This window comes from Rhipicephalus sanguineus, chromosome 7 (genome assembly GCF_013339695.2).
Source record: "Rhipicephalus sanguineus isolate Rsan-2018 chromosome 7, BIME_Rsan_1.4, whole genome shotgun sequence".
Lineage (NCBI taxonomy): Eukaryota > Metazoa > Arthropoda > Arachnida > Ixodida > Ixodidae > Rhipicephalus > Rhipicephalus sanguineus.
This window is the reverse complement of record NC_051182.1, coordinates 58150591-58166144: the sequence shown is the minus strand read 5'-3', so window position 1 is coordinate 58166144 and position 15554 is coordinate 58150591. Positions and strand designations below refer to the sequence as shown.

General features: G+C 45.8%; 1 protein-coding gene across 1 annotated transcript in view; it reads right to left on the bottom strand.

The window, feature by feature from the left end:
• Positions 1 to 9800: 9800 nt before the first annotated feature.
• The window catches only part of LOC119398707 (fatty acid synthase-like), a 116377-nt gene continuing 110623 nt past the window's right edge, over positions 9801 to 15554 (bottom strand). Inside the window, exons 24-26 of the mRNA XM_049417398.1 lie at positions 14960 to 15196; positions 10974 to 11201; positions 9801 to 9976 (exon numbers count right to left, since the gene is read on the bottom strand). Coding sequence (XP_049273355.1) covers positions 9801 to 9976; positions 10974 to 11201; positions 14960 to 15196 — 641 coding nt within the window. The remainder of the gene's footprint in view (positions 9977 to 10973; positions 11202 to 14959; positions 15197 to 15554) is intronic.

Here is a 15554-nt window from a genome sequence, read left to right as displayed (position 1 = left end):
CAGAGTCTGTGACCGTGGCGCAGTGGATAGCGTGCCCGGCATCTGTTGTTGCAGACCGAGCGGTCGTGGGTTCGATGCCCGTTGACGGTACCTTTTTTTCTTTGCCATCTGATTGTGTATATTTTTTCGACGTCATTTCCGTGACGGAAATACGTCACTGAAGTCTTGGTGGACCCCGGCATAAAACACTTTCGTGTTAAAAGCTCGCTGTTAGTATTGCGAGGAACGTGGCGTCCGTGGCCGAATAGTTTCGCGCTGCGCGCTGCAGAGCGATGGGTCGTAAGTTCGATTCCCAGTGACGGAACTTTTAGGGGCGAAGCTCCTTAAAGCGGCACCCGTTCGTCCCCGTCGTAGTGCGTAACCAGTCTTAACGCTAGTACCAGATCTTGACCTCCAAAGTGGTGCCGGTGGGAGATCTCTCCTGTGCGTTGTTGAACAATAAAAAAATTCGCAGCGTGCGCGTTAACTAAAAGCCGAATGCTTCTGTCTGTCATTCCCCATTAGCCGCCATTGGCATGTTCCAGTAGGAAACGTTAGTAGAAGTGTAAGTGTTAGCTAAAAGCCGACTTCTTCTGTCTCTCATTCCCATTAGCAGCCATTGTTTACCTCCAAGGTAGTGCCTGGTGAGATTTCTCCTGTGCGTGTTTAAACAATAAAAATTTTGTTCAAAACGCCGTTGATTGATGAAATAAACCAACGAAAGACGCCAGATGTTTTCTAAAAGCAAAATGAAAAGACGCCAGATGTTTCTAAAGCAAAACGAAAAGACGCCAGTTGCTTAACGAAAGACGCCAGATGTTTTCTAAAGCAATGGTTTTCTAAACAAAGAAAATTCACAGCGTACATGTAAAATTAAAGTGAGCTACAAGTCGTCATAACTCTCATCGAACCTATAGTATAAACGCGCCCGATCTCCCGTGGGTGATGATGTACTGGGCAGAATTCACGGAAGATTCACGGTTTACCGATGAACCTCCGCAGCTTCGCCCACTCATCATCATTCACTCCGTCGATATGCTGTGATTTTTTCTTCTGGTTTCTTCTTTGCGGACAGTTAGTCTATATTTTACAACCTCATATCCGCGACGGAAATACGTCATTGGAGCCGTGGTGGACCCCGGCATACACAAACACTTTCGTGTTAATAAGAAAGAAGATCCAGCATGGAATGGTGGTTCAAACCGGGGCCGCCTGCGTGGGAGCCCAGTATTCAATCACAGAGCCATGCTTGTGCTTGAAACATCGTTGCAGAAGGCCCTATAGATGCTTCAGGTAGGTGAAAGAGACCCTATAACGGCATTCAGGTAGTATGCGAGGGATTATTGGTCAGCTGCCAGTTCGTACAAAGATCACGTGCTACGTGACGCCAAAAGGCAGAAAAAGAGTGTTCCACAATCACCGCCATGCCTGCAATCGGCGCTGACTAACAATCCTAAGTTTTAAATGCACATATATACCGTAAAAAGTGGACGGGGGAATTACCACCGCCGTAGCTGGGTGGTAGAGGATCGGACGCGTTATTCGCAGGTTCGGTCCCTGCCGGCGGCAAGTTATTTTTTCGTCCACATTACTTTCTTCACATTTATATCCCAATTATTACAAATAACATCTCCTATACTTTCCTTCGCATTATTGTCTGTTAGTTCTGATTCACATTAACATATGTATTATAGCATGGTAGAAGAGCAGAACAACAACCAGGCGTCACACGCTGCGAATTGCGCAACGAGTGGGTCGTTGAATGCTTCCAACCCATTAAAAAGGGCTCAGCCGTAATTCTTCATCGTCATCAGGCACAGCATCAGCGAAGTGCGCATTATGCCCTGCATATCCATAGTGGGTACCACGGTTCTCCGAAGAATTACGAAAAATGGCATAGTGGCTGCGTTGCTACTTCACGAAATTTATACTAATTTATAGCGTAGTGGGTACCTCGCAGGTGTATTTGTAATAGTGGCCAAGAAGGCCCCCATGATCCATTTCCTCAGGGCCTCAATAAAGTTTTTTCCATCTCTCTTTCTCTCTTTCCCTCTTTGATATATGTTATATCGCATGGTAGAAGAGTAAAATAACGTGCGGGCGTCAAACAATGCGAACTACTCACCTATAGCGCCTAGTTTAAAGCTTCCAATTCATTACAAAAGGCTCAGCTATAAATCATCGTCATCGGCCACCGCATCAACAAAGTGCACGTAATGACGTACAGATGTGTAGCGGGTACGTCGCTTCCCCGCAGAAGGACGAATAATGTTGTAGCGGATGCTTCCTAACTTCACAAAAAGCATGACTTATGGTGTAGTGGGTGCCTTGTACTTGTATTAGTAACTCCAAGACAGTTTACAACGCGCTCTATAAATGCCGCTCTTCCAGCTTTGGTGGTGGCTGTGCTGCGCTTTCTGCGCGGGCCTGGCGTTCTTTTTCAATTCCATTTTCAGATAACAGTTTCGCCAATACGCTTCCTAAATGGGACGCACACCAGCCAATTGCTATGGGACCGCACAGTTCGGACCTAATTTGTAAAATGAAGTATATACAATAATAAAGAATTGAAATATTTAATATGTTTCGCAAACGGGGACAAGACATCCTGCAAAACATAATCAGCCATAGTGTGAGGCACAATCAAAAGGTTTCCTTCACGTTCCCGGTAGTTTGCTATGTTCGTCCCCTCATCACTGCACACAGCTTTCTGCACGTGAGGTGGTGCTACACTGCATCCGATATCGACCCACGACGTCCGTTGATGACACCATCATGGCGACGTCATGCAATGACGTCATGATAACGTCACTAATTGTGGCGTTGTGTGCCTTAAGGATTCTCACGTCATGATGTGACGTCAAAGCTCGCTCGGAAAAGGTCACGTGGGTTTTTGGACGTAGCCTTGTGAGAACTCAGGAGTCCTTTTGAGAATTGCCGGCCCTTGCGGTCTCAAAAAATCACAGGCAGGTCTCGCTGACGGCATTCCACTTAATATATACTGAATAATTGTTCGGGACTGTCTGAGCTGAGGCCTCCGGGAATACAATCAGGGACAGAGCCGATTGCTGAAAGCAACAAACAAGACTTCTACATAAAGTAGAGGTGAAATAACTGCACAAAAGTGTAGCAGACTTCTTCTTCTGGCACACAACCACTTGGGACATGAACTGGCATGGAGGGTATGCTTAACGGAAGCAAGAAGTAGCTCGAACAATGGCGTAGGTGTATTAATAAACCGATCTGTGTTTTCTGACACGTTCTTCAGAATGCTACAAAAGTAAACACTTCATGAAAAAAAATACTTCACAGCTTGCACTGAGTCGAGCAAGTCTGTGACGCCATAGCGTTTCCTAAAATTAACCAGAGGGGACTCTGGCGCTGCGATCGTTCAGCCACCATGGGAATGATGGGTAGTACACGGATTTGTCAAGTCTTCGTGCTTGCGGGCTTTGAACGCACTTGTGGCTTTGTTTATTGCTGTGTTTTGGTTTTATTTCGGCTAAAGGATGAATTGTTGTGAACTTCGTGACCAGATTTGAATTGGTGAACCTAAAAAGATTACAGTAGTGGAGTGGAACTGCTGATTTTGCTGAACTTCGTTTCGCGATGAAGCGGATACAGGCGACGTGGAGCCAAACGGAGCCGAAAGAACGAAGCTTAGACAAATCCGTGTACTACCCATCATTCTTATGCTGCCTGAAGCGCCATGCGTCGCAGCTCCCGTAGACACTAGCGCCAGAGTTCCCTCTAGTAAGTATTGTAGGAAACTCTATGTGTGACACAGCAGAGCTGGTCGGCACTCGGCTGGCCTTGGGTATCTCTATTTTGCAGCAGAGATGCTATGGTAAGGTTTGCCGTGTGTTGCATACATAAAATTATCATCGTCATGAACCGGCACGGGCTTTTCTCATCCTCTTCTTCATCATCGTCCACTCCTTCGTCTTCTGCTTGGCTCCCAGAGCACGTACGGCCGATTTGTCTGTTGTGGAATACGATATCTCTGATGGGCGAGAGCGCGAGTGCAGAAAGAAAGAGAAAGAAAGAGAGAGAAAGAAAGAAGCTCTTGGCGAAAAAAAAATTCTTCGTGAAGCAGGTTTCGAACCCGCGTATCTACGATCGGTAGGCGACCGTCGTAAATCACTCGGTTATCCAGGCACACTAGCATTACATAGCGCCCCGCCGCGGTGGTCTAGTGGTTATGATGCTCGACTGCTGACCCGAAGATCGTAGGATCGAATCCCGGCCGTGGCGGCAGCATTTTCGATGGAGGCGAAAATGTTTTAGCCCCGTGTACCTAGATTCATGTGCACGTTGAAGAATCCCAGGTGGTCTAAATTTCCAGAGCCCTCCACTACGGCGTCTCTCATAATCATATCGTGGTTGTGGGACGTTATACCCCCATAAATTATTATTATTAGCGTTACATAGCATAGCCTTGTACAGAATAATTGAGCAAGGACGTGGGAAAGGAAATTAATGATAAGGAGGATATATGTGAGGGTGAGGAGGAGGGAAATGAGGGAGGTATGGAGTAAAGCATAGCATAGAAAGAACGAGAAAGAAATACAGAGACAGAAAGGAAACACAGAGAGAGAGAATAAAAGAACGAGAGAGAAAGAAATAGAGGGACAGACAGATCAAGGCACGAAAGAAAAAAAATGAGCGTGAAAGAGAAAGTAATAGATAAAAAGAGAGAGAAATAGAAATGAACTGATTAAGAAAAAAGTAAACGAGAGGAAGCGCAGCAATGTATAGTATAGCATAGCAAGGGGTGGGAAATCTAGATTTGGGGGGGGTAAAAGCCTAGCCATGCCAGGACCAGCTATAGGTGCCCACCAGCTCTGCAGTGGCCCAGCCTTTCACGAGTTAGTGCAAGCTATGATATGGTTTTTCTATCTCTTTCTCTGTTTCCCGCTCTTGCTATCTTTTTTGTCTTTCTTCCCTTTTATTCTTTGTCTCTCTCTCTCTTTATCGCTTTCTTTTTCTATCTCTTTCTCTCTCTCTATTTGTCTTCCTATTTGTTTGTTTCAGTCTCTTCCTTTCCTTCTTTTCCTGTCTTGATGTCGTTTTCTTCTGGTTTGTGTTTAAGACTTTCTATGTCTTTCTCTCTCTGTCTATCTCTGTGCTTCTATCTTTTTTTTTCTTTTTCTTCGCTTTCTCTTTCTATTTCTGCGTTTCGCTTTCTTAACACGTATTTCTTCCTCCTATCTTTTTGCCTCTCTCTGTGCTTGTTCTGCGCCCATCCCAGTTATGGAATCCAACGCTGGACAAATCGGAGTTGTGGGGAGCGCGTGCTAGGGCGCACGTGCTTGGGTAGCGAAGCAAAAGGTGAAGTGAATGCGCGCCGGCACGTTGATGATAATTTATTGTCTACATCACGCACCGGACAAACGGTGGGCATGACATATCTGCTGTAAATATAAAAAGTTCTATGCACGAGCAAAAATAGACTTATAGCAACAATAAATAACAGTGACTTAGGACAGTTAACGCGTGCACAACACTTCTGCGTGGATGGGTGGCAGAGCTGTGACAGTAGGCGTAGTCAGTATCACCAAATCATCGATGGGCTGGCCAATTAGTGGGTAACCGGAACACAGAAACTCCGGCATGCGAAGAAGACGCAGATTGCTCGAGCTGTCTGGTCGGATCAAAATTTCAGACTTCCGTTATTGTGAAAGAACTTTTCCCCTTCATTTTTTTCTCTCTCACTTTGTTGCTCTTTATCTTAGTTATTTTTTTAATACTTCAATTATAGGGAGGTAAACATTAACATAATTATCAATAATAGGCCACAATAAGTCTTCTTGGCAAATCCCCCCGAGTGGGTATGTGCCAATATGCATAGGCTACAAACAAACAGACTACAGATGCTGTATTTAATTTACAAGTTACGCACACGGGGAAAGCGGTGCACTCAGATGGTACCGCATACCGGCCAGGGAGAGTCGCGCAGATATGTTTACTAGAAGGCTCAACAATATCAGTAAATTAGAACTCGTCATCAATGCTGAATCACATTGACGAACATACGCGATCCGCAAGCAGCATGTCCGAAACACAAGTGTGCGCACAGTGCATCATACAATGGAGGCTTTCACAATGGCGGACAGAAGATTAAGTACATCATATTTCAATAATAAAATATATGTGGTTTCAAAGTTTACCAATTTGCATTTGTTCAGTGATACTGGAATGCATAATTAGTAAAAGACATCATGCCTTATATTTATTGCTAAGCTTGAGGCTTGATCTAGTTGTTTCAGGGTTGCAAATGGAAGGAAAAGAGCGCCGTGGTCAACTCTTCTTCCCGATGCTTAGCGTAAAAAAATTTGCAATGTGTCCTCCTTTTTATATTTCCTTCTGTGACAGTCTTCGTGCTAACGCAGCGAGTTAGTGGAAAGTACACTTTATTTGCACGTATCACTCCGCTAGTATTCCGGGAATATGCAACAGAGGTAGAACTCTCTTGATTTTTGGCCGGCCATCGCTTATGAAGTTTAGCGAGCTCTTCATGAGGCCATCCACGCATCAACATTGCTGTCACAGATCTGCGGAGGCAAAAAAGCACAAAGTAGGCTTTTTCTGTAGATGTTACAACTTGTGTGCTAAAACATACAAACAACTATACAGGATATGCCGATAGTTCAATTTTGGCAACGTATCACATGTAACTATAATGAACAGTGCGCATTATGAACAGCGTGCAAATTGATAGTTGCCTTTGTAGCACACCTACTGGCAGCTAGGCTATTCGCACAAGCGCGATGCATCTATCAATAGATCTCACTATTTCTTCAAGCGATGAAACTGCGGCGTATCATCATATGGTTGCAGCACAAGCGGAACGCAGCTTAAATATACATGATGCAAATTGGTATAAGCTAATAAAGATGCTTACAACAAAGCAGGGCGTCTATGGTATTGCAGGGCAGAACTGCTTAAGTCATAATTGAGCGATGACGAAGAAGTGGGAGAGAGAAAGAAGGGAGGAAAGGCAGGACAGTCATTCAGACTCACGTCCACTTCGCTACTCCGCTCTGAGGAAAGGAATAAAGGGGCAACAAGAGGGACATAATGAAAGACAGAGACGGACAGAACCACGCCTACAAATAGAAGAGCGTAGGAAGTCTACAGGCGGTCGCAGAGTCCCGGTAACTATTAGTACTTCAGCAACGCTTTTGTCGCATCCTAAGCCTTCGAAATCCAGATCCAAGAATCATGGCTACACAGAACAGTAGTCAATCCATTCGGTTCGTAATCGTCCGCAGCGGGTGTCACTGCGTGCCGTAACGAGCTCAGCTGCACAGGATATGTGAAATAGTCTCTTCGTTTGCGCGGGTGTCGCGTGCCCACGTGTCCGTCATTTCGATGCAAACGAGTGCAATTTTGTGTAGGCAACACCCATCCATACGCGGTATAATAGTGTTGCATCAGAGAGAGAAACTCACGATAGTAGTTGTAGCTTCAACGAAGCATCAAGTTCGATAACTATAAAAAGGAGGGTGGTAATATTTCTTGCTTAAGAAAATGAGGTTATTTCATAGAAGCGCTATGAGTACCCTAATGCTAGACTCGACAGCCGAATGTGCCAAAGAAAGCAAAAACAGCACTTTGGATAGCACCTTTCATGGGGCCCGCTTTACCTGTCTGGGTGTTCTGTCAACTGCATACGCGAAGGTTCATCATTATTCTCCACTAGGGCACGCCACAGTGTGAGACAACCGATTGTCGCTTATGCCATCCACTGAACCGCCTCATAAGTCGTTTCATGAAGCATAAGAAGGCGCCTTGCCATGGATATGTAATGTTTAGTTTTACTTTTCTTCTACTGGACGCATGTTCTTCGGTGGCCTTGTCGCTACGTCTTACGTCTTTCCCGCTTGGTAACGTCCAGTACTACGCACAGATATTTCATCATGCTTTCACGTCAGTTGTCTTCAAAATAGCTGCAGAAGTCCGCATTACCTAGTGTACACGAGTGTGCTGAACCAACTGAACCGTAGGCCTCTACCACGGAGGATGGTGAAACCGCCAATGATGGCCTGCTCGCAGCAAACTCGAGACGATGTTGCCCGCAAGAACACTGTGGCGTTCGCAAACAATTGAGATTGAAGTGTGCTATTTTTATGCATGTGGAGGCATGTTATGACTGATGCAGCAAAGATTTTACTCTGCGCCTGCTTCTTGCCATGTGTTCTAAGAGCAGGATGAAAGAGTGTGCCAAGGTTAAACTTAGCTGACCAGATGTCCGAGAAGGAGGGAAGATAACTTATGTGTCATGTGGTCGACATGAGTGATTACGACTGCTACACAGAACGCGCCTGTTGACCCTGCGCAATAGGAAAATTGGAAGATGCCACAGGGAGAGTGAAGACCAAACTGACAACGACTCGAGCGAACGACTGCTGACTGCGCAAAGCATTTCTAAGATAGCTTTAGCGAGCACGTGCTGAAGGCGAGGGTCGCTGTTGTAAAAAACATGGCTGATCCCTCCGTCATAGCAATCGGTATAACACGAAAGTGAAACGTGTCTTCACAGAAGTAGTGCTTATTGTGTAGTGATATAAGAGAGCTTGTACAATGTCTATTCGTGTTTGACAACTATAGCACCGTTTGACGTGGATGCACCCATGTTGACAGCATGTCTCTATCACGACGACTAAGGCCTATGATCATGATTAAACCGTTGTGGTAGCTGACGTTGTGAACGTATATTTGGACACAGCGAATCGTGAATCCCGCGTAAGGATGATATCAACAAGCTCATAATCAACACTGGTATCCGGTATCCACTTCTTCAAAGCGTCGTCAATTAAGGAGAGAAACGGCACGGTGTGCGCTTTCTAGTAAGGGTAGCCGACGCCTGAGCTCATGCATACATAACACACACTGCGCTTCAGCAACACGGGAGGTAGAGGTTCGTAGCCTGAGCCGCAAACACGTGCGTCCCGCTGGCCTCTCTCTATCAGGCGCTGCTCTCGATCCACCAAGGCACGGCATTCGCCCGTCGAAATCGCGTCCTTTCTGCAACGCATATTGCAGCAGTTTTGTTAGCCCGTGCTCGCGCCATTGAAGCAGTCGGCGGCGGAGAAATTCTGTTGGTGCACGTGGAAGCTGCACTACTCCGATGAGCCGACGCACGCAAACACGAAGCCAAAGGCAAAGAACGTATCTGCGTCAAGGGTGCCTCGGCGACGCCAGCGCGGCCAGTCTACCTCTCTGGTACCGAGACGCTTTAACCATGACCTGCGATATCGCGTGCAATCTCGGAGTAAGCGCTAGTAAGTGTCGATCGTGAAGCATTACTTCTTTTCACATCTCACAGACGGCGGCACCGCTCCGCTCCGCCCGCCGCGGAAGAGAATGTGTGAAAGATATAAAGCGCGTTCGCGCCGTGTCTAGCATCTCCCGAGTTAGCATAGTCGGTAGGGCGTCGGGCGCTTGCCGTCGCGGCCGCAACGTCGTGGGCTCAGTTCCCAGCGGGGTACCTTTTTCTTGGTTTTTTTCTTTCTCACCCGTTGGCCTCCATTTTATCAACGTGATATCCGTGACGGATGTACTTGGTGGACCCCGGCATAAAACACTTTTGTGTTAAAAAACATCGCATGCCTCTGCATTTCCTTACCGCTATATTTTACATTATCATTCGCAGCTTCTGCGCAAAAAGAAGCCAAGAGGTAGATGTAACATTTTGGAAGGCAGAAAGTGAGAGAGAAAGAGGTTTGAGTCAGTGGGATGCTCTACGCGACATAATTTTTGTCGTGGGTGTACACCATCGCGCACAATCCTGGCCAGACAAAGCTGGTGATATGACTTTACACTAGACGGGAAAGCTCCACGCTGGGGTCTGTCCTCTGCGTGGCAGCGTCCTCGATTAATAGCATCCTGATGTGTCCCGGTAGAGTGACACCGCTGCGTGGCATTCGGTAGACGTGCAAGGGAACAGGGTGGGTTACATGGCGGGATGCAGGGTTTGATGTGGAAATGTCTTCTGCAATATGAGCCATCGTGTAAACTGCAAAAGAATCAGGGACTACTGAGGCACGGGATCCGACAGCCCAGTAACTGCGTTCTACCAACACTCCGCCGTGTAGACCCAGGTTCCAAATACGATTGCGTTAACACATGTCAATGAACATTGTACCAGCTTTCATCGCCACATCTCTACAAAAAATCTACCTTCTGTCCAGAATGAGCGACCGTCAATACAAGACCTGTAGAGCACCGTAGAATTCACTGGTAAATAGGGTTGACGGGAATGGGCCGCCTATGTTGCTGATAGCTGTGCTTAAGTCACTGTAGAGTGGCATGGACGCCTCCATTGGTGGCACATTTTCCGCCATCTGTCAACGACTACGGGAATTAGTGAATGAACACCGCTGGATGCATCCAAATGAGCCGATGGCACAAACGGCGTGGTAATTATGACGGCATATATTGATTCGTTCGATGTCGTTTGAGGATAATCTATCCAGCATGTACACGTTGCCAATTACGACTGACATCCACATACTAACAAGTGGCCGTGATGAATACACAGTCATCATCTTACACACTCTTCAGAGAAAGCGGATTGACAAGCAGATTCTAGTTAGGAATCGTATGCACCGCATACTTGTGAGTTTGTTAGCGTGGCCCGAGTTAGCTACATCACCCTACATGTAACCCGAACAAAGTGCACCGAAAAACGGCGACGCCGTATTCAAATTGGTGAGAGGATTATACTCTAATCCTGTGGCGTTACTTCATAGCGTAGCATGCAGCTGCGCCAAGCAGTCTCGACGATATCGGCGATATTATTTTAAATAAGCAAGGTTTGACAAAACCATCCTGCCCTAAGGATTCATCATTTTTCACTGTGGTTTTAATATATCTTAATCTTTCTCTCTGCAAATATATATGTATGTTTTTGGATGACAGTTCATGTGGGCAGTATGAAGCAGTAGTTACCACCGTAAGAAGAAATACACAATAACGTCAATGCATACCATTCTTTACTTCCACCACATTGGAGGCTTCCGGCTTGGCTTCTCTGTCGGTGCAGGCTTCACTAATGTCGTTTAGTTGGGTCACACTAAGCTCCCGTATTTCTTGCATAGACAGCACAACGTCGTAATCTCTCTCCAACAGCTGCCTCACTTCGACAGTCATCAGTGAGTCAATACCCAACTCGCCGAGGGTGATGTTCGGGTTCAGCATCGATGAGTCTTTGTTGCCTATGATAAAAGCACCGAACACGTGAGGCCGTCAGTACTGACACATTTGTATTTTTCAGTTCACAGCGCTTACTTGCAATTGATTTTATTGTTTCGTGCTTTGGCGTCAGTGTCTCGCTTTCGCTTAACGACATATTGTTGTGGCAAGGTGGGAGTGCCTTAACATCAGTGCAAATAACATTTTTGAAAAATTGGCCAGTGTTTCCAAATACGCGGAATGTAAAATATGAGCTTAGAAGCGTCTACACAAGCAGATGCTTTGTAAAGCCTCTGCAAAATGTTTACTTTTGACAACAAATACCATCATTTCGTATTACCTTCGATATTCTTGGCAACTTGGATGCTTCATCTACCTAACATGAAACATGCATTCCCACAATAAATTGGTGAAGGGAGGATGATCTGGAGATTCTGTAAGTTTGGATGTCTTGACTTTTGATGCTATAGAGGCAGTTACAAGTTGCACGTTTCAAACTCCAGAACTTGAAGTCAGACATGACAACGTTTGGACACAGGCAACGGTAAGAAAGTAGCCATGTGTAGTTTGTCTTCTATGATCCTCGGGTAAGCAGCTGCTTATTGTGTGAGGATAAGTCGCCCAATGAAAACACATCAAATGAAGGCCACGCTTTCTTTTATGAAGTCTTTGTCCAAATACATGAACTCTGGAACTTAAATACCTGTCCTTGTATATGGGTACGTTGGCACAAGATAAATATTCAAAACTTTCCTTTATAAAATATTGAGTTTGCACTCACATTTTTTCTTTTTACCAGCAGTAGCAGTTTACCATAGTTGCACAAATATGCTGCGCAAATATCAGGCGCCCTGACGAGCTTATGCAGGAAGCTTCTGGTGCGACCAATATTCAATAATTGTAATTTCTGCTTTTGTGAAGCAGAACACGCTAAAACGGCATATGGCGTTTTCTTACAGCATTTTAGGAGTTGTAAATATCCTTATAACATATAAAAGTGTGAATGATATGATATGAGAGATGAATATCTTCAAGTTTTTAATCTGCAAATGTCTTAGTTCAAGTTCTGCTGGCAGACAGACTGGAAAATGCAAGCATTGAGGCTGTCATTGAAATTTAGGAACAAGGAAATGGGGAACTTTTGTAGCGGTTTTCATTGATAGAATGACACAATATGAAGTCGAGCTGTCTCTTTGGAACAGCCTGAGTTCGCCTGGGTTATAATTTAACAAATATGGAGCTCTTGCCCTATCGGAAGATTGGGGGTTCGTTCTTTCTATTGTATTACGCAATGCTCCCTCCTAACAATTTGCTTTGTACATGCCGGAAATTGGACCTTCATCCACGTGCTTTGCAGCACAACGCTTCAGTTGCTACAGGCTGCAACCGTGTTCGTGCGTTCATACCCAGTCAACAGCGAAATGTGTTAACATAAAATGACAGGCGACCTCGGTAAAAAATTAGATTACCGTATAGGAAACAGCTGATCGTCGACAAGCTCACGATCGAGAAAGCATCAAATATTGGAAAACGGCACATACACATATGCTTCAAGGGCCACATTTCTTGTACGCTCGCCGCCAGCGGGTTCATCACGCACGACACCGCCACCGAAATCTGTGAGTTATAACAAGCTGTGCTGGAAAATGCAATGATGAGAGGGGAGCGAGCGTGCTTTCTTGCAACGGTGGGGAAATGGGATGGAACTACAACCTGATGCGGTTGGATGCCTGGAAACAAAATTGACGCATAACTGCTCAGAAATTCTGCGCTGAATTAGTGAACTTTAAGCACTGACTCAGCTATTGATAAACAGCCTGGAAAAATACCTGACAGCGCTTGCAAAACCGCTCTTCGGTCGTCAGTGTGAAAAAATGTTAGCAGAACAACGCTTTTGTTTTTTTTTATCCATAAAAGATGAAATGTCGTATACTATGAATGGCTACACAACATCCATGTGTCCGAAGTTCCTTTCTGAGAAAGAACAACGGCGTAAGTGCAGCTAAGAGTTGTGACACAAGCTGTATGAAACAATTAAGGTACATTCACACCGAAGGCGGGGCGGCAAAGCGGCGAAGCGGGCTTTTCAAGGCGGCGAGGCGGCGAGCGCGCGCACTTGTTCAGACCGCATGGCTCTCTTGGCTGCCAGCGTGGCCGAGGAGGCGGGGCCTCTCGCGCTTTAGCGCACGTGTCGCTATCACGTGGTACGGCTTCTCCCAAAGAGACACCCGCACCACCGCCGCGCCATCGCCGCAGCGCGTTCTGATTGGCTGCGGCAAAGCGGCGAGTAGCGGCGAGCGGCAAAAAATTGGTCCGAGAGCGATCGAACCTGCCGCCTCGTTTTCCGCCCCGCTTTCGTCGCCTGGAGAGGAGGTTTTGCCACTTTCCGCCTCACCGCTTTGCCGCTTTGGCCGCCCCGCCTTCGGTGTCAATGAGCCTTTAGTAACCCGTCTAGGTATATAGAGCAACGTCAACCCAAATATAACACGGTTAGCATCATTCCCCCTCATTTCACTGGGCAAATTTGCGGCACTAAAACTTTTTCGTTTTCATGCTCTATGAGATATATCACAGTGTCACCTGTGGATTTAACTAAGACGGCTAGAAGGCGGAACCCGTTTTTTTTTTTCAGTCGATGTATTGATTCCGCCCCGCCACTCTCCGACAGCTTTCTGCACCTAGCGTAGTTTTGCACTGCCTTCAGGATCACAGGACACCTGGCCTGGTTTTGCATTGCCTCCGTTGTCGGCGATATTTCACCAACTTATGTCACGTGATGTCACGCCAGATTTTGTGACACGGTGATGATGTCACAGATTTCTGCAATTTGTGACGTCATTGATGACGTCATCTCGTCATAATATTTTTTGTATCACTCGTGCTCTGCCCATTCCCGCGGGATGTCGACGCCAAAGGTCAATTTTCGCGTTTGATGAGGCATTTAAGGCTTTTGCCTCAATAATTTGAAAACGCAGCTTTATCGAAATAATTATCTGCTTCCTTCAGAGCTCTCAGCGCTTACTTGTGGTACTCCCCTCTTTGTTTATTACTGGTATTTCAGAAACGTAGTGTAAGTTGAGTGCGACTTACTGTCCTTCGCTAGAAACAAGGAGAGTTTGACAAAGCACAGCCAAGTAGTCCTCATATTACTGTTGGTGCGAAACATGCAGCCGAGTCTCATTTTAACGAAGTAGCACTTCGACGATAATTTAATTCGTTATGTCCGATATTCGTTGTAACAGTTGAAATAAAATTAGACTATCAATTCTGCACTATTCCTCGCGCCAAATCCTAGAAAAAAATGCATATCCTGCGCCAAATGAAGATTTCCACAGTGTCCGTACACGAGGGGGACTTTTTCCCTTAGCAGTTTGAGTCATCGGGAATTCATACAAATTGCTTCTCAGTCTCCTCACCATGTCGGTGACGTCCGAACGCTGGTGACCAAAAGTTCCGCAAATGTTTTAGTCACATTATGATCAAATTTTCAATGTTGTTGTCCATGGTTGTGTACTGTCTTTTGATATTTATGTACTTATTGTGCTAGCTTTCGACTTTGGAGCCGCGCGCGAAACGAATATATTTGTCGTTACAGCCGATATCGCGGCGACTCGCACTTTTTCAGTTTCATTGTAAAAATAACAAATGTGAGTGAAACAAAGCGTGACCAACCAAAATTTGCATTTAGTTCACTATAGCCGGTAATTTTCTATATCAGTCTTTGTTATAACGAGGTTCTGCTTTATTGCTTTAATAAAAATAGAAAACGAGCTTTGCTTACCAAGGATGTCTAGGACTGTTTGAACGAGGTTGCCTTTTTGCTTGCTCTCTACCGTCGGAGACAAGCTGCTTCTGACGTAGGACGCGACGACTGGATGGCTTTGGCTCAGAAAGGTGTCCATCACCGCCATGCAGGACATTATTGACTGTTGCTCGAGTCCAGCGACTGTAGCGCTGGCACCCATGTTCTCGTGGAATACGCCCACATCGCCCATTGCACCCCATTGGATGGCCAATCCTGCACGCGCAAAAGGAGCCTCTGTAAATTTTCGCAACCTAGCAACCGACACGTCATCAGCTATGCCACTGCTAGGTTTGCAAAACACGAATTCCAGCAAATGTCAAATTGCAGGCATCAGACATTCCCTGCAATGAGTTGCGAGCATTGCTTAGTAGGTGCTAGAGACGCCGATCGGTGGTTGCCACATTGCCAGTGCACAAACACCTTCGAACATACAAACGTGCGCTGCATAAAAAAAGCCACGAACACAGTCGTGGGTCGTAAAAATTTCATCCATGGTTGAACTGCGTGGGTTCTTTTGCTATAGGCATCCTTATGTATAGGTGCCATAAATCAAGCTTTGTAAGCTACGCTA